Raw genomic sequence first — 16,089 nt, 5'->3', positions numbered from 1 at the left:
ATTTATACATATGTGATCAATGTAAACTTGTGTATGTGTGCAAAGTAGCTTTTATTTATCTTGATGATTGTCTCATATGCTGACTGACTAAATGATGCACACAAAAATTTAAAATCCTTAAAAATCTTTGAATTTCATGGGTTTTTTAGCTTGTCTAGTCCAAGTCTGAGCCCGAAACCAGCTTGTCAAGTCTAAGGCAACTCCGAGTTTAGTAAATATGGTTTAATTATATAATCATAATAAGTTAGAAGCATGATTCTCATAAAATAATAAATCCATAATCATCAATATATGATTTTAGATTATATCATATTCATACTTCGCAAAAGTCTCAAAATGTCTTTATATGCTGAAAATTTAAATCACAAACCATATTTCATATATAAAAGTTAATACAGTAAAATTAATATCCTATCCATGTTCTTCAAAATCAAAATCAAGGTCAACATTTGGTTCCTCTTCAACCTCATTCCCATATTAGGATTGCTCAAGAAGGAGAAACAAGAAAGACATACAAACATTGAGTGATAAGGAAAAAGACTGACAGCAGATAAAAGGAGACCTACACCAATATTCTCTTATGTTCAAATGAATATATAAAAATATACATGATGGCACCAAGGGAAACTTGTTTCAGTTCAACTGTAACAGAAGCAGCAGTAGATACATATGTGATTCACTATCAATAACCTGATTAATGTCGGAGGCATTTTTCCTGGCGACCAGGGTACATTAAAAACCAATTCATAACAAGTTCATGTTGGTCGATTGATTAATGAGAAGATATAGCTAATATGCTCGCCATTTTAAAATGAAGAGAAGATGGAATTAAGGATTGATCAGATTACAAAGAGACAGTGATTAATCAGCAGGAACTAAAGTTTCCAAGAAGAAGAGATTTTATTGAGAAAAAAGACAGCATCTATTCATGAATAAATAAAAGCAATAATTCACAGATAGAAAAATTAATTTCTTAAGAATCAAGCTAACGATGAAAATCTGCAGTTAATGGAAAAAAGAGGCGATGATCATATGATGGGATATTTCATTGAACACAATTAATCAAGTAGATTATTTAATGCCAACAATTCAAATACATGAGTTGTGTGGTTCGTACAAGACAAATAAAAAGCAATATTTATAATGTTTGAATAGGTTACAATTTCATTAAAGAAAACTTCTTGCACATATCATCTTTACTTCCAAATATAATATCATCAATGTAAATAACCATAATTAGATATTTGTTAGTATTAACTTTTAAGTACAGGTTGCTATCAGCCAGACCTTTCTTATATATGTTCAACTCTTCATGTCAAGATTTGGCTTCTTGATTCAATCCATACATAAAATGTTAAGAATAACAACGCACCACTAATGTAAGGAAACTTAAAACCAACAATATTACCATTTCCACATAACCCATTATAGATTTAAAAAGAATAAGCACTTAGAATCCACATAAGAAAATAGACAACATACCCACAAATTATTCAGAAAAATATCAGTGCAATACAACCATGCAAGCCTTCAAAGCCATAACCACAACCAAGTAATCTGTGTGATCAATCATGAGTCCACACATCCCATGTCGTGCTTCCAACCTCCACAAATGTTCCCTTGGCTAACATGTCTCACCATTTCTTGCTCTCTCTTGCATCAACAACTACCCTTGTGCTTACACTCTATTAGAAGAATTGTAGTACTTGTGTGTTGAGGAAACGATAACTTTATGACAAGGTATGATTTATTCAAGAGTTGTTTCCTTCTCAGGCATATCATCAGATACCACTAGTCTATCCCTCACAATATCATTTTGGCCGAGTTTGGGGCACAATGTGTTAGACTCAGGGCCATCTTCAGCTTGGTTTGGTTCCTTCGTCATTTTCGATGCTTCAAGGACTCTGTTGAAGGATGACACAGATGCACTTATTTGGCTCATTAGCCCTCGAAGACAATTGCAGTCGTTGAATCCAAGGGTTGGGCATAATGTTGGTTTGCCCAAGATCGAGATTGATGACCTTCCTAATTTCCAATACTCTCTAGATGTGCCCGCTCATCTCCTCCCCTCCCAATTAAGAGTTGAACATGCATGTCAAGATGGACATTTACAGGCAGTATATATGTATGACTTGGATCAACCCACCAGGAGGGAAGGGACTGAGGATGGCCTTCTATGCGGAGCAATTTCTTGACTTACAAGATGGGATTATTGGATGGCTCTCATACCTTTCAGGGCATTGGACTCATGCGCTTTACATCTTCTTGGGGTTGTTTAGGGTGGGCTCTCACCAGCTTCATATCCAAACAGATCAGCTAATCACTATAGACAATCACATCTTTTGGTTTTGCAACATAGAGCCTAAGACAAAAATGCATTTTTTCTTCCATTGCCGCATTTATTATGAGAATAGAGGGAGGTTCTATTGTCTTTTCAGAAGGTGACGGTCTCTCTGCTCCTCCTTCGAGTATATTGATCAATGGTGCCTAGCCGTTTACCTTCAAGAGGCCACAAGACTTACAACACCCTGCAGATTCAATCCCCCTCGAGATAGACCATAGATCAGTTTATCACCTCCTCCTTCTCGATGGTCTACTTGGCTTAATGTATCAAGTGGTCACTTGGTCTCCCTACCCTTGAGAACACCAAGTCTATGAGGGCTCATAGGAGTTATTCGTAACACCAAACCTCCACTTCCAATAACTCTTAGCAACAACGATGGACTTTCTCTTGCCCTAGGTTGTATTCTTCAGTTTTGGACTTCTTTTTTGTCATGGTGGACACCTAGCTTGTTGTTGACAATTGCCTCTAGTTCCTTTTGGTTTTCTTTTAGTTGTTGTTGGTTTTGCTACTAACTCAGGCCCTGTTTGGTGCTCTTGTTGTTGGTTGGCTTCTCTAGTTGTATTTTAGCAATCCCTTAGAGCCTCTTTGTGGTCTCCTATTGGATATTGATAACTTTTGTCTTATCTACATTGAAGAGTGACAACTCTCTATGCAAGATATAAAAAGATCCAAATCATTTTGAAGAGGAGAATCGTGGTGCGAGTCTGAAGATATAGTGGGGTTTATACACCAATAGACTTATAGGAAGATTAAATAGTTGAATTCAAAGGAAATAATTTGCAATAGAATACACTAGATATTGTAAGCGGAAATAAATGAATAAAAAACCAAGAATACAAATAGATATATATATCAGAAATGAGGCATAATTGAAAGCAAAACTAAGTTATTATTACCAAACCATAAGAGCATAACTAGGTACACATTTAAAGAAGATCAAGAACAAGATATAAGTAGATCCCAATAGAGCACATTACTATAGGCCCCACAAGTTCTAAGTGGTGAACAGGCAAAACGCCATACTCACCCTTAGGAGATTAGCTCTAAGCTCTTGAAATTCCTCCAAGATCTCCCCAAAAGGCCACAAGACCATTAAATGAGTGCCCAATCCACCGTATTATCCAACAGGAACCCGATGATAGGCTAATCCTGCTAGTTGGTACTAAGACTAAGGAAGACATAAAAATGAGGGTGTTACACTAACAAGTTACTGAAGCAGCTCAAGGAATTAAACAACCTCAAGAAGCTCAAACCAATTTGCTTAAATTTAAATGACCTTGATCATCAACCTCTGACATCAATGACAACCTATTCATCAGTTAGGTAGTTCTCAGCTATATCTACTCACCATGCAGCCCTCGAAGAGTTTCTTGACGATTTCTTCAACACTAGTTAGCCAATTTTGTGAACAGCTCAAGCCATTTCATTGCTGCACTTTGCAGCAGTTTGAAGTACATATGTAATAATCTTTTATGAATTATGTCGCTCCTAATTTGAAGAAATATTGTATATTAGATCAGAAATTAAATCCGGAATATTTCACCTTGTAGGTTTCTTTAACATTGTAATTTCATGAGTTATTAATTGCTGCAAGTATCTATATTATCTACATTTAACATCATTCAGTGAATCAACTGGAAACATATTTCAAAACAAAAACAAGGCATCATATTACAAAATTTGAAATAGGAGAAACATCCTATCGAGGATAGCTTGTCATTACTAATCAATATACACACGAGATTGGATTAAGTGTCCTCTAAAGAGAATAGATAAATTAAGGATATTAAAGATGAATGAAAACTCCCAGTTCATCTTCCTGCTCATATTTCTCAAAGCTTGTAGACTGTGCTCATATAATTTTTAATGCTCATTAGTAAATTCAGAAAAATTAGAAGCCTGTGCTGCAAAACAAATAGCGGTTCACGTTTATAAATTCATTTTCATATTTTACAATCCGGCACAATCACAATGGAAATACTGGCATTTAAAATACTTTCGAAAGAGACGACTTTTAAATCAGCAACTAACTTGTCAAACAGCGTAAAGAGACTTTCATCCTTGACTCACTATTGTGCAAATGCAGTAAACACACATACCAGCTGGAAGGGTCTCCTCTAGAAGCTGCAAGACATCATATAGAAATGCATCCCTTGAGTCTTGCACATTTTCTAATGCTATTGCATCTATATCGCATAAAGTGTGTCTGCTGTCTTTAGCAAGGAATAATTGAGTAGCCTACACAAGAAAATCAGACACACATCGTTTTGAAGTCATAAAACCAATCTCTTAGTGAATTAAGGTATTCATTATTTATACCAATAAGAATATTCTTAATCCTGCAACAGTTAAATATGAAACCGTGACACTAAGAAAGTTCTACACTAGAAAATAAGTCAAATGATAAGTTTGAAATCCACAAAAGGGCTCTTGTAGTGAAATATTTGTTTATAAATCAGGAGTTCAAAATCATGCTAATATTAGAAACCATGGGAATCCTCTATGGACATTAACAAAAAAAATTAAGAAGTTAGCCATACATGAGAGATACACGGCACTTGCCAAATATAATTAATACAAAGTCTCATACATCTGTATTCTGGTTATTAAAAAGTTGTACAGCTACAACTAAAGACATAAATGAATACTGAACTGCCTGGTCCTCATTACTATAATCATGAGACAGTGTACATAAACAGCTGAAAAGATAATACTGTAAAAATATAGGTGCTAAAAGTCATTACAGCAAAAAGAAAAATATTAACTAAAAAAAATTCTAATAAAACAAACTTAAGTATACAGATCATGTTTCAGAATCACATATGCTAATTTATTTCAAAGCCAAAGCATAATGCACATCATACCTTATAAGCCCCATACAATCCCAAATTATCCAGACAATATTCAATATTTCCATGAAGATTCAAAATTCTTTTCCTCCTTTTCTTCATAAAGTCTTCTTCATCCTTGAACTGGTTTGGAAAAGATTCACTTTGCATATTCTGCAGAGATAAAAACAGCTGATGGGAACATTGTAATTATACAACTCAAGACAGATTTGAAAAATATATTGGAGTAGTTATAACCTTTTCTCTAAGAGAAGTCAGTTTTAGTCGAAGGGATTCATCCTGCAAATGATGCTTAGGATAGACTTTAGTTTCTTGTTTTGGAGTGGGCACAAACAGATCAAGTTCGGCCCTATCCTTCAATGTATATACCTGTTTGGATATGCTATATCAGTGTAATGAAATAAAGCTCCAAACGAAAGGTAACAGTACTTAACGGTCACATTTGGAAACAAATCAAGATAATACTTCAATACCATTTTGCAATTACCTTTGAATCCAGGATGTCTTCGAGTCTAGCAATTTGGTCCTTGCCATCTGCATTTGAAGAAACACCTGCAAATTTAATTCAGAACATTAATAGCATCATCATAGTAAAATTGGTGCCATATTACAAGCTATGATGAGTCTGCATAAAACAAAGTAGAAGAGCAAGTAAAATAAAACAAGAGCTGATAACATCATGGCATAATTAATGGTCGAGTTTAGTTGCATACAGTACATTGCAAAACAAGCTACAAATTCCCTATTTTAAAGTAACATCACTATTTCCCCTATTTTAACCCCTTCCTAACAAGAAATAAAAATGAGCTACGGTCCTAAATTATTTTAGTTCTAAAAGGGGACATGACAACATACCATCTCTATAACCAGTACAGCCCAGGTCTATGAGACTATGATGATTTGCAGCAAACAATATCTGCTGATAATTGGAAGATGAAGACACACAATTGAAATGATCTATCATGACATAATGAATAATACAGTATTCCTCTGAGATGACCACCCTCTTAAAAGTCATGAACATTAATCATACCATGGGCTCCTATACTTTCACATGCTAAGTGAATTGGGAAGCACAGTTCCAGTGTGAATTTGTCTTCCTTAAAACCAAGCAAAATTTAGGTACAACATAGCAGCCTCTGAGCTCAATTATAGCCATCAAGACCAATCTAACAAAAGTTTAAGGTTTTTCACTCCAAGATTACAAGATTAATTTTCCATGCGTATCCTTGAAGTGTCGAGTTTGAGACATTGCCTAGAAAGCGAATATTTTTCAAGAATTCAGTGGCTTGCACCAAGGCTTCCTAGAAGAAACAGTGCCTAGGGTATTGTGAAAATAGACAAAAGAATTAAGAGATTTACAACAAATTCCAATAGAATGGAGTATCATGTCACAAGCCATCATTGATGCATGCATAATTCAAATATATTTCTTGATGCAAATATATTTGGTTTGAAATACATTTCTTTGATTACAAATATATAAATAGTATTGTATTCACATTATTCAATAATTAATTCCTTATATAGATTTCAAATAAACAATTACAAAGTAATGAAAGTTAAGTGTTACCAAATAATAATTTTATTAATAAATTGTACTCATTATTTATAATAATGTTATTAACTAAATCTATAATAATATATAATTAATATTAAGCAAACACTGATTATAATATACTAATTATATATATAGATATAGATATATATACACACACAAATACAAATAGTCATCTTTATCCAATTAATATAAATATATTATTATAATCCAACAATAACAAATAATATATATTCATCACTAGTCATAGTATTTATATTATTATTAATAACCTTAGCAAATTAGTATCTAACATAGTCATCGACTAAATAGTCGATTGGTAAGTCCAACCATTGTCGGCAGCCTTTCTTACATGACCAAAAAGGGATTAGTTGCAATCAAGGAGACATGTCCATTTGGTTGCAGAAGTATTTAAGAGGTGCATAGAATGCCTTTGATCAACATATAAGAATCAAGTAGATAACCATCAGCACATTCTGTTAGATCCAGGAAGTAATAACAATCAACAACCACCACCAATCAAGGAAGTAGCTGGCAGCATCAACACCACTTACTGCACCTCCTCATCAGGAACACTCTTTAGGCACCCAGCTCTTTGATTTCTTTTATATATAGTTGTATTCCCCCTTTTTTTGTGCAGCCTGGAGGCGACTTTCTTTTTGAGGGATATATTGCTCTCGAGATAATTAGTAGTTGTTATGTTGTCGAGGGGCAAGGCAATGGTTGCCAACACTTGGCATCTCAATGCGTTTCTATTTAATATTGTACTTACCTTCAAGATGTTTCTCTATGATGGTGTGATCATAGTACTACTTTTGGGAGTACTCTGAGATACATTGTAATTTTGTCAATCAATAAATATATATATGTGAGTTCTCTCAATACTGTTAGTTTTTCATGGATCGATGCAAATGTACTAACCACTGACATTTAATTACAGTGTGTATATATATATATATATATATATATATATATATATATATATATATATATATATATATATATATCATTATTATATTAGTTTCTCTCATATAATAATAAACTTATATCTCATGTATAATGAACACACATATATAAATTATATCTATTCTTGGGTTTATCCAACTGAAGCTACCAAACATCAGCACTTCGTCTTAGCTGAGGAGGATAAACACAAGAGAGATATTACACCATTGGTAATATTAGTAATGACAATTTTTGAGGATATCTTTGATAAGAACATATCCACCATTTTTGATATAATGAGTATTGGCCTCCAGAATATAAACATGTGATATTCACCAAATACTCTAACATTTTGATATCATGAGTATTGGCTTCCAGAATATCAACATATAATATTAACCAAATACTCTTGAGTAATGGACTGCAAAACATCAACATATGATATTCACCAATTACTTAATAAGGTAACAGCCTACAGAATATCAACACATGATATTCACCAAATACCTATTATATGTCTATACAAACAATTCATAGACCGTCAAAGTGAATGACATCTAACACTTAGTTGTTGATTTACAAGATATAATCCATCATGATTTGTTTCAGCATTTACATTAAATATATATCATGACGTACGTTATTGTAATATCATTACCTTCCAATAACTTCTACAAATGCAAGTGATGATCATTTGGAAGACATCACTTCCTCATGATGTACACAGGGGGCAAGGCTATTAAATCATGCAGTCACACATATGACACAAAACTTCACATGAAGTCAACACTCCCTCTAATTTTGATATGATCAAGATCTTGACAGATCAATTGAAATATATCCTCAATCCGCTACTTCAAATGGATGTGTCAAACTCCCTCTAAACATCAATCTTCTGAGCTCCTTTACTTTTGAAGTGTCATACTCCTTCTGAATCTGATATCAATCTCCCTTTTCTTGCAATAACATTCTCGAAGGAAAATGTAGTGTCCCCTTCTCCGCACTAGCACTAATGGCGCCTAGTTGGTTTATCTTTCTATCCAAATAGGCTAACAGCATGTGTTTTAGGATGCCAGCCAGTCACAGGAGTTCTGGTTTCAAGTGAGTAGATTTTAAATGGGAAATCCTAAGGTTAACGTCAATTTATTTTATTGAGTTGAAATATAAAGTACTTTATTGTTTAAAGTCACTTTATGACAAAATGACTTAAGTGACTAAAAGACAAAATAGTCTTTTATCCCACATTGCTAAGATTTTTGTTTCTCTCCACACTTGAGGTTATAAAAGAAAGCTTTTGCATTGGGATTGTCACCACGAATATATGATTTTTCTTAAATCCTAAGAGTTGCTTAAATGTGACTTGATATTTCCTAAGGACGAAACTCCTTAAGGAAAAGAGATAGGCTAGACAAAAACCTAGTATCTCATTCTGCATTTTCTGAACTGAATTCAAGTTTGCTGTTTGGAGGTTTATAAGATGGTTGAGAATTTAATAGCAAAAAGAAGTATAGCGGAGGGTAATCAGTTATGGTAATCAGAACAGATAGGATATCAGTATACGGCAAACAGGGAAGGCAGTATGGAGTTTTATAAGGGGTACGGCAGATAGCATTGTATGGTCATCCAAAATGAATGTTTGTCTGGGCTGAATTTTGGTGTACAGCTTCCAGTATATTAGAAAGATGTTGGGACGGCAGACAGAGAAGTCAAATCATCCTCAAGCAGCGTGACAGTGAGTGGTGGTGCAGAGTGAATACTGCCAGGATTACGCAAGAGGTTAATGGTCAAATTCCCCTGACTTTGCCCAGTTGGACGTGAAGTTTCCTGAATCACGTGTGTGTCTTCTGCAAAATCAGAGTTGATACAGATGAATGGCAATATAGTATGAGCAGCCCTGGGAACTAAGCCCATACAGTGAGTGGCAGATTTGACAGTGGCGAGTTGTGGCAGCAATCAGTACCTTGGATTATCGGGCACAGCAGTAGCTGTTGGTGAAAATAGGTGCATATCTTTATATCAACAGTTCTGTAGAAACAAGTTGGTGACTGTCAGATAGCATCTTATACGAGGACTGCATTATGTCCCTCATGATTCATATAAATCAGACTCAAACATTCTGTTACTGATTGAAAGTCAAGGCTATATATTTCAATAAAGTTACCAGCCGGAGTCATTATCTTTGCAAGTTTCTTAGAGTCAGTTAACAAATGTCTAAGGTAGCTATTTCATTTTAATATTAACCAGTGAGAAGGTACTACTACAGTAGCAGCAGTTAACATCAAGATTGTAGGCCAACTGTTTGACAAAATTCCTCAAGACCGGGTTTAATTCCTTTTGATCATATTAAGACCAGATCATTACAGAAAAGACCAAGGCAGATAGCTCTTATAGTATATATAGAAATAAGAGAGACTAAATTTGATTAGATAAAATACTCAAGGATGATAAACACTTATATGTACATCAATTTTACATTTAATAATATCAAATTTATTAAATCTCATTATTAGATAAAAAATATCATCCCTATCGAATTATGTGTGTGTGTGTGTTTCTATATTACCATCTATATGCTACTACAATGGTATAACAAACATATGCATTCTATTTCATACGAATGTGAAAAGAAAATTAATATACCATTACTTACCTTAAAGGGTCAGTATCCAAGTCCTTACCTTAATATATCATTACATTTCTTCAGAGCTTGCCCTCATTATTTGGTACTTATTGTTTTGCTGTCTAAACTAAGGTGACATATATACTTGGTGTTTGTAACCCTTTGGATGGTGTGACAGGTCATATTCATTCCTAACTTGCAAAAGAGATGGGGAAATGATGCATCGCTGCAGATGGTGTCCTAAACTGAATTCTACATAAACGAATCTGATCATTATACCTCCACAAACACACCCTTCTTCCATTCCTAGCGAAAGCTTGTCAGATCACAGGAAGGCAGTCCTAACAGTTGCGACTTTTGTCACACTCTTTGCCACAGTCCTATGCATACCCACCTCTAATGATGAAATATCCAGTGTTGTTTACTGTGCTTGGAGATGTTTTGGGTCGTAGATTTCTGTCATTCCAGATCAATGCCCAAACTCAAGATATCAAGCCTTGACTCACTAATGAGTTCACTTCTGCAGTACTTGGCATTGTGTAGAAAATAGTCAATGAGTGCTATGCTTAAAATGTCTGAATGAAATTGATAAAATGTATTCCACTGCTCAAAATATTGATTTTCGACCCCAACATTAACAATGGAGTTCACAGTAAAGTATTTTATTGTGCATATGCTTGCTATTATATTTTATTTGCATTTTGTTGTGTTCTAATCATAGTCTCTATAAGGAAAACAAGCATAACCAAAACTAAAAATTGACTTGGTAAACAAAAAGTATACGTGTGATTGAATTACAGTTTACTTAATATTTACTTGGAAAAAAATTGGTTTTCCAACTAGCACAAGCCAAACCCATTTTTATTTGGTTCTTTCGAAAAGTGAATTGAAGGTTTGGGAGCCATCAATTCCAAAGTCAAACTACGGCATTTGAAGCCAAATGAGCTTTCATTGCATATCTTACTTCACAAAACTCAAATATTTCCAACCCAGCTACAATTCTTTTCTCAGTTCACTTTCTGTGGTTGATAATGTTTTTTTAGTACCTTTTTTTAATTTATACCACCCTATCATACCCACCATTACTTGGACCAAATGAATAGTCCCTAATCGAAACCCAAACCAGACCTATTGAATTTCATCCATGGTAAACTTGAACCTCGCAAAATTTAATTTTATCATACAAGTGGAAGTTGATTCCAAGAAATATTCTTTATGTTCACAATTTAGAAAAGTAGCTATGCCATTATTTTAAATAAATACCAAATTGAGATATACGATGCAATAAACACACAATTACCAAATGGCTTCCAACTGCAGAGCGTTTATATCAACTACACAAATAATACCTTAGACAGAATAGCATGCATAAAAATTGGCACTATTTGTATGTAATTGCAGGACTCTTAATGGCTAAATACATGTTACAACAATATAAAACACACATAAGGCATCGCATCTCACATTGAAATGAACCGTAATTACATATCTGCAATTAGTGCATCTGTTAGTTACTTATTCTAAGATGAAAACCAAACTCACCCTTCCGCGTGACAGGGGATGCAGTCATTCCAAATACTTTTGGTTTTTGCTGAGATCCGTAATAAGACTCCTTCAACAACAAAGTATGATTTCCATGGCTTATAAATTCAGTAGATTGAGATAACAAAGAATAAAAAATTATTGTTCACAGAAATTCCATTATGAAAACCTCATCATACTTTCATTATTTTTGCATATGGATGGTGCCCACATGCATGATGGCACTCATCAAAGATTAGCAGGTGAACAATGTCTAGTTTTATAAAATTGCGCCGCAGACCATCCAATAAGATTTGAGGAGTCATCACAAGCACCTACAAAATATTCATATTATCAATTAGAAAGATTCAGCACTAATCCAAAATCCTCAGGCAGTTCAGTTCCCCGCCCCCATCTTAAAACCAGTTTACATCAACTAATTTAGCAGGCTCTTCTGCAATCTTTTGCATAAGTTAGAAAACTGATGTTTATTCTATACTATACACACTATAAGTTAATATAAACTGAAAAAACCGAAAGGAAAAAAAACACCAAGAAACTTTAAGCCATATACACTATATTTTTAAATAAGCTTCAGAAATGAAAAAAAAAGCAAGAAACTTTTAAGCCACATAGCAATACAGACCAAAATTGCATGCCCATTTCAAATATTTTTTAAATGATTCTTCAATAAACTTCTATTCTCTTATATGTGGAAATGGTACAACAGAATGTGAATGATAGAACTAGAATTAGATTTTAATATTATTAAAATTAATGAACTTAAAGTTTCGCTTATAACTTGATGAGATATTAATGGTTGCCTTCACCTTGATTCTAAACAGAAAAATTTCTGGCGCACAGCATCAACAAAAAATACCATATATTTCTATTACTTAATTCTACAATTACTGTTAGAATTTATGATACGTATTCAGTCCGTTCTAGAAATTGGAAATGTGCATTTTACCTGCAACCAATAGGACAAATAGAAAGGAACACACAGAACATCAGAGGAGACAGGTGGGTTTATATTCAAATACACTGTTATCCTACATATTTATATGTAAGTACATATATACATGCTAGGACATAAAATGCATGTATACATAGGGATATACACAAACACATACACATAAACATCTGTTTACCAATTCATCCCCATATATATACATGCTAGGACATAAAATGCATGTATACATAGGGATATACACAAACACATACACATAAACATCTGTTTACCAATTCATCCCCATTACCTAGCTGGTTAGGGTATAATTTGTTCATGATACTGATCTTGCTTCACTGCTGGCAGGGTCCCAACCAATAGCTGTTTTCTAACTTGTGGGTCTATCCCAGAAAAACTCAAGAGAGCACACCAAACCTATTCAAATTTGAAAGAACTTACAGAAAATACAGCTAAAAATAATGGATTCTATAATGGTTAGGCTTTTTTTCAAAAAGTTGAACACATTTGACTTTATCTTGTATGCATAAAAAGAAACTTTAATCTTAAATAGGGCAATCTAAGGTATCTGAAAGAAAAACACAAAGTAGTTTACCTCATTAAGAATAAAATTGATTGATTAACAAATAGAGTTAAAAATTGATCAACAAATTTCCAAAATAATTAGCTTCCTATTGTTTTAGTGTGCAACAGACCATTCAATACTAACGAGAGACTACCATATAATTTAGCAACAGAGATAGCTTTTCTTAACTTTTTGGTTGATATTCCTGCATTTTTGTTTTACCAATGGACTTGTTTTTTTCTTGAGATTCTTTTTTTGCTCTCAGCCTCATGAAATTATGGTGTTTGCTTAAAGAACTTCTAGTAGTTAATTCTAGATATAGTTTATTATTTTATCATTTATTTAAATGTGTTGTACGTTGAACTCTCTACCATCACAATGCTAATGGCAAGAATTTTTATCTCCATGGACCAAAATCACTTTAACACAAACCCAAACTTCTCCTTGGGCAAAATATGTTCAAATTGTACAGCAGATTTCACGTGGTGGGATTTATATTTCGATTTGTACTGATTCTGAATCAAGTATTCCAGCTCGTATATTCAAGTGAGAGCTTATGTCTATGGCATCCCTACACAAGACATCAAAGCTTGCCTATAAAAGAATAATGTATCAATTCTGCTAGAAGTCATTTCATATATTAGTTGGAAGAGAAAATTAGATCAAGTGACAACTTGTAAATCGAATCATTCTTTATTAAAAAGCAATCTTAGGAAATGAGCCCCCTCCTTTAACATTTAATCATCAACCTACAGCAGGCCACCAAATTTTGGCCACACATAAAGAACAGCCCATCACTTCCACTCATAAGAAATTGAAGGGATCAATAGATATGCCATTTTGCTCAACTTTTCACGCATGATACTTTGAGAAGGCTTTTCTATATCTTCAATTTTGTCATAATCACTCTACTACCTAAACCTACCAGCAAAAAGAGGGGACCCCCATTTGCATTAGGGTGATCGTGTGAAAACCTAACAACTAGGACAAAAATGATAATAGTGTGAAAGAAAATTAAGGAAGCGAAAGAGAAGCTGAAATTTAAGGGAGGCAAGGCTATATTAAATATAGAGTATCATGAAAAGAATAGAATCTAACGTTTGAAGGGTTTAAAAATGTGAGCAATTGAAAAAGAAAATCTCCTTGGACGACACCCTAAAGAAAGACAATATAACACTAGAATTAAATACAATTCACGTCCAAAATTCAAGTCTTTTTTCTATTTCATTTTTAAGGTACATGTTAAAGTTTAAAATGGAACTTGATGTTAAATAATATTCTTTCCCCAAGTCAAAGCAAATGCCATCATTACTTAGTAGATGTCAATTATTTTCAACCATATACAGTAAGCTTGTTGCCTATGATCTGGATCTCATAACAAAAACTGACACTTGTCACTAACAAAGTAACTATACACCCAGAAGTATGAAAGAGAGGACTCAAAATAATGGTAAAAAGCATAAATAGCAATGTACTTATCATTGTGAATACCTCGTTTGTTTCTATTTCTCTTTTCCAGCTTTCAACATTCCAAATATTGGTATCTTTTGCACCGTAATAAAAGCCCACTTGCAAGTCCGTATTGTATTTAATCACATCAGATTGCTGGAAATTTCAACAAAAGTATCATATAACTTTCCTTTTAGAATAAAGGTAAATAAGACATTAAAATTCCAATTATGATTTTGCCAAAAATCTAACTATTGTAACTAGTCAAATTGTTGGCACAAGAGAGATACCTGAGCAACTAGTTGAACCGTTGGTGCAAGAAATATAATTATACCTTTCTCACCTTGATCCTTTAACTTATGAACAATCTGCTTTATAAGAAGCACTGCAATGAATGTTTTTCCAGTACCTGTTTCTAAAACAACAATTGTATTCCTGCTAATAGCAACATCCAATATTTCCAATTGATACCTGTATCCATGAAGTTTTTTATTAGCTAAAGACAGCCAAGGAAAGCTCCAATTTATAACATAATACCAATTAAATGTTACTCAAACTTGTACATTAAACAGGAAAACAAAGTTTTGATGAAGAAATTGAAACTAATCAAATTTCTACTTATGGTTGATGGAATGAAATACATGCAATTCAAAATTACTAGGACAAGAACAATTTACAGTAAGTTACAATAGTAGGACAGAATTTCAGACAAGTTCTAACATTTATTATTTTGTTCTTTTTAAAATTCATGCTATCGGCAAGACTATCTATAGAGTGAACCCAAAAGCTTTTTTTAAAAAGGCAAAATAATAAAAGATATCTTAAATTACAAAGGACCATGTGAAAGCAAAACCTATCAAAAAATTTAAAAAAATTGTAAGGAACTTGGTTTAAACTGCAAAGACTACAATATTCTATATCAAAATGTTGAAAATACAAAGGCCTACAAGAAAATGCATGAAAAATCCTTTGATGGTTGACCATTCAATAGAAATCAACTTAAAAATTGGTAAAGTGTCTTTCTCAGCCACCTATACTACAAGAAAAACCATATAACTTGAGAAGCATACCTAATCAACATTTTTATAATTCTTCACAGCCAATTTCCTACCGTGCAATGCTTCAAATCCTCTTTTTGCAATCCAATACAATAGAGAGAGCAGGTGAAAGTTTGAGCTTATGGAACCTGATGACTCCTACGTGTTGAATTACATTTGAAAGATTCTACCCATGTTTGACAAATTTAATCAAGAACATTCTGGAATACAAAC

General features: G+C 33.5%; 1 protein-coding gene across 5 annotated transcripts in view; it reads right to left on the bottom strand.

Annotated features, from left to right (window-relative positions):
- The window catches only part of LOC149558895 (endoribonuclease Dicer homolog 3b-like), a 141,851-nt gene that overhangs the window by 106,942 nt on the left and 18,820 nt on the right, over positions 1-16,089 (bottom strand). For all 5 annotated transcript variants that reach the window (XM_089832918.1, XM_089832917.1, XM_089832919.1 and 2 more), the window contains exons 3-10: positions 15,109-15,289; positions 14,861-14,974; positions 12,038-12,172; positions 11,859-11,928; positions 5,681-5,745; positions 5,431-5,562; positions 5,209-5,346; positions 4,444-4,582 (exon numbers count right to left, since the gene is read on the bottom strand). In XM_089832918.1, the coding sequence (XP_089689044.1) occupies positions 4,444-4,582; positions 5,209-5,346; positions 5,431-5,562; positions 5,681-5,745; positions 11,859-11,928; positions 12,038-12,172; positions 14,861-14,974; positions 15,109-15,289 (974 nt within the window). The remainder of the gene's footprint in view (positions 1-4,443; positions 4,583-5,208; positions 5,347-5,430; positions 5,563-5,680; positions 5,746-11,858; positions 11,929-12,037; positions 12,173-14,860; positions 14,975-15,108; positions 15,290-16,089) is intronic.

The sequence above is a fragment of the Cupressus sempervirens genome, chromosome 5 (assembly GCF_028749045.1).
Source record: "Cupressus sempervirens isolate cs-2001-9-10 chromosome 5, ASM2874904v1, whole genome shotgun sequence".
In the NCBI taxonomy this organism is placed as follows: Eukaryota; Viridiplantae; Streptophyta; class Pinopsida; order Cupressales; family Cupressaceae; genus Cupressus; species Cupressus sempervirens.
Note: the sequence above shows the minus strand (reverse complement) of the source record. Positions and strands in the feature narration are given on the sequence as shown.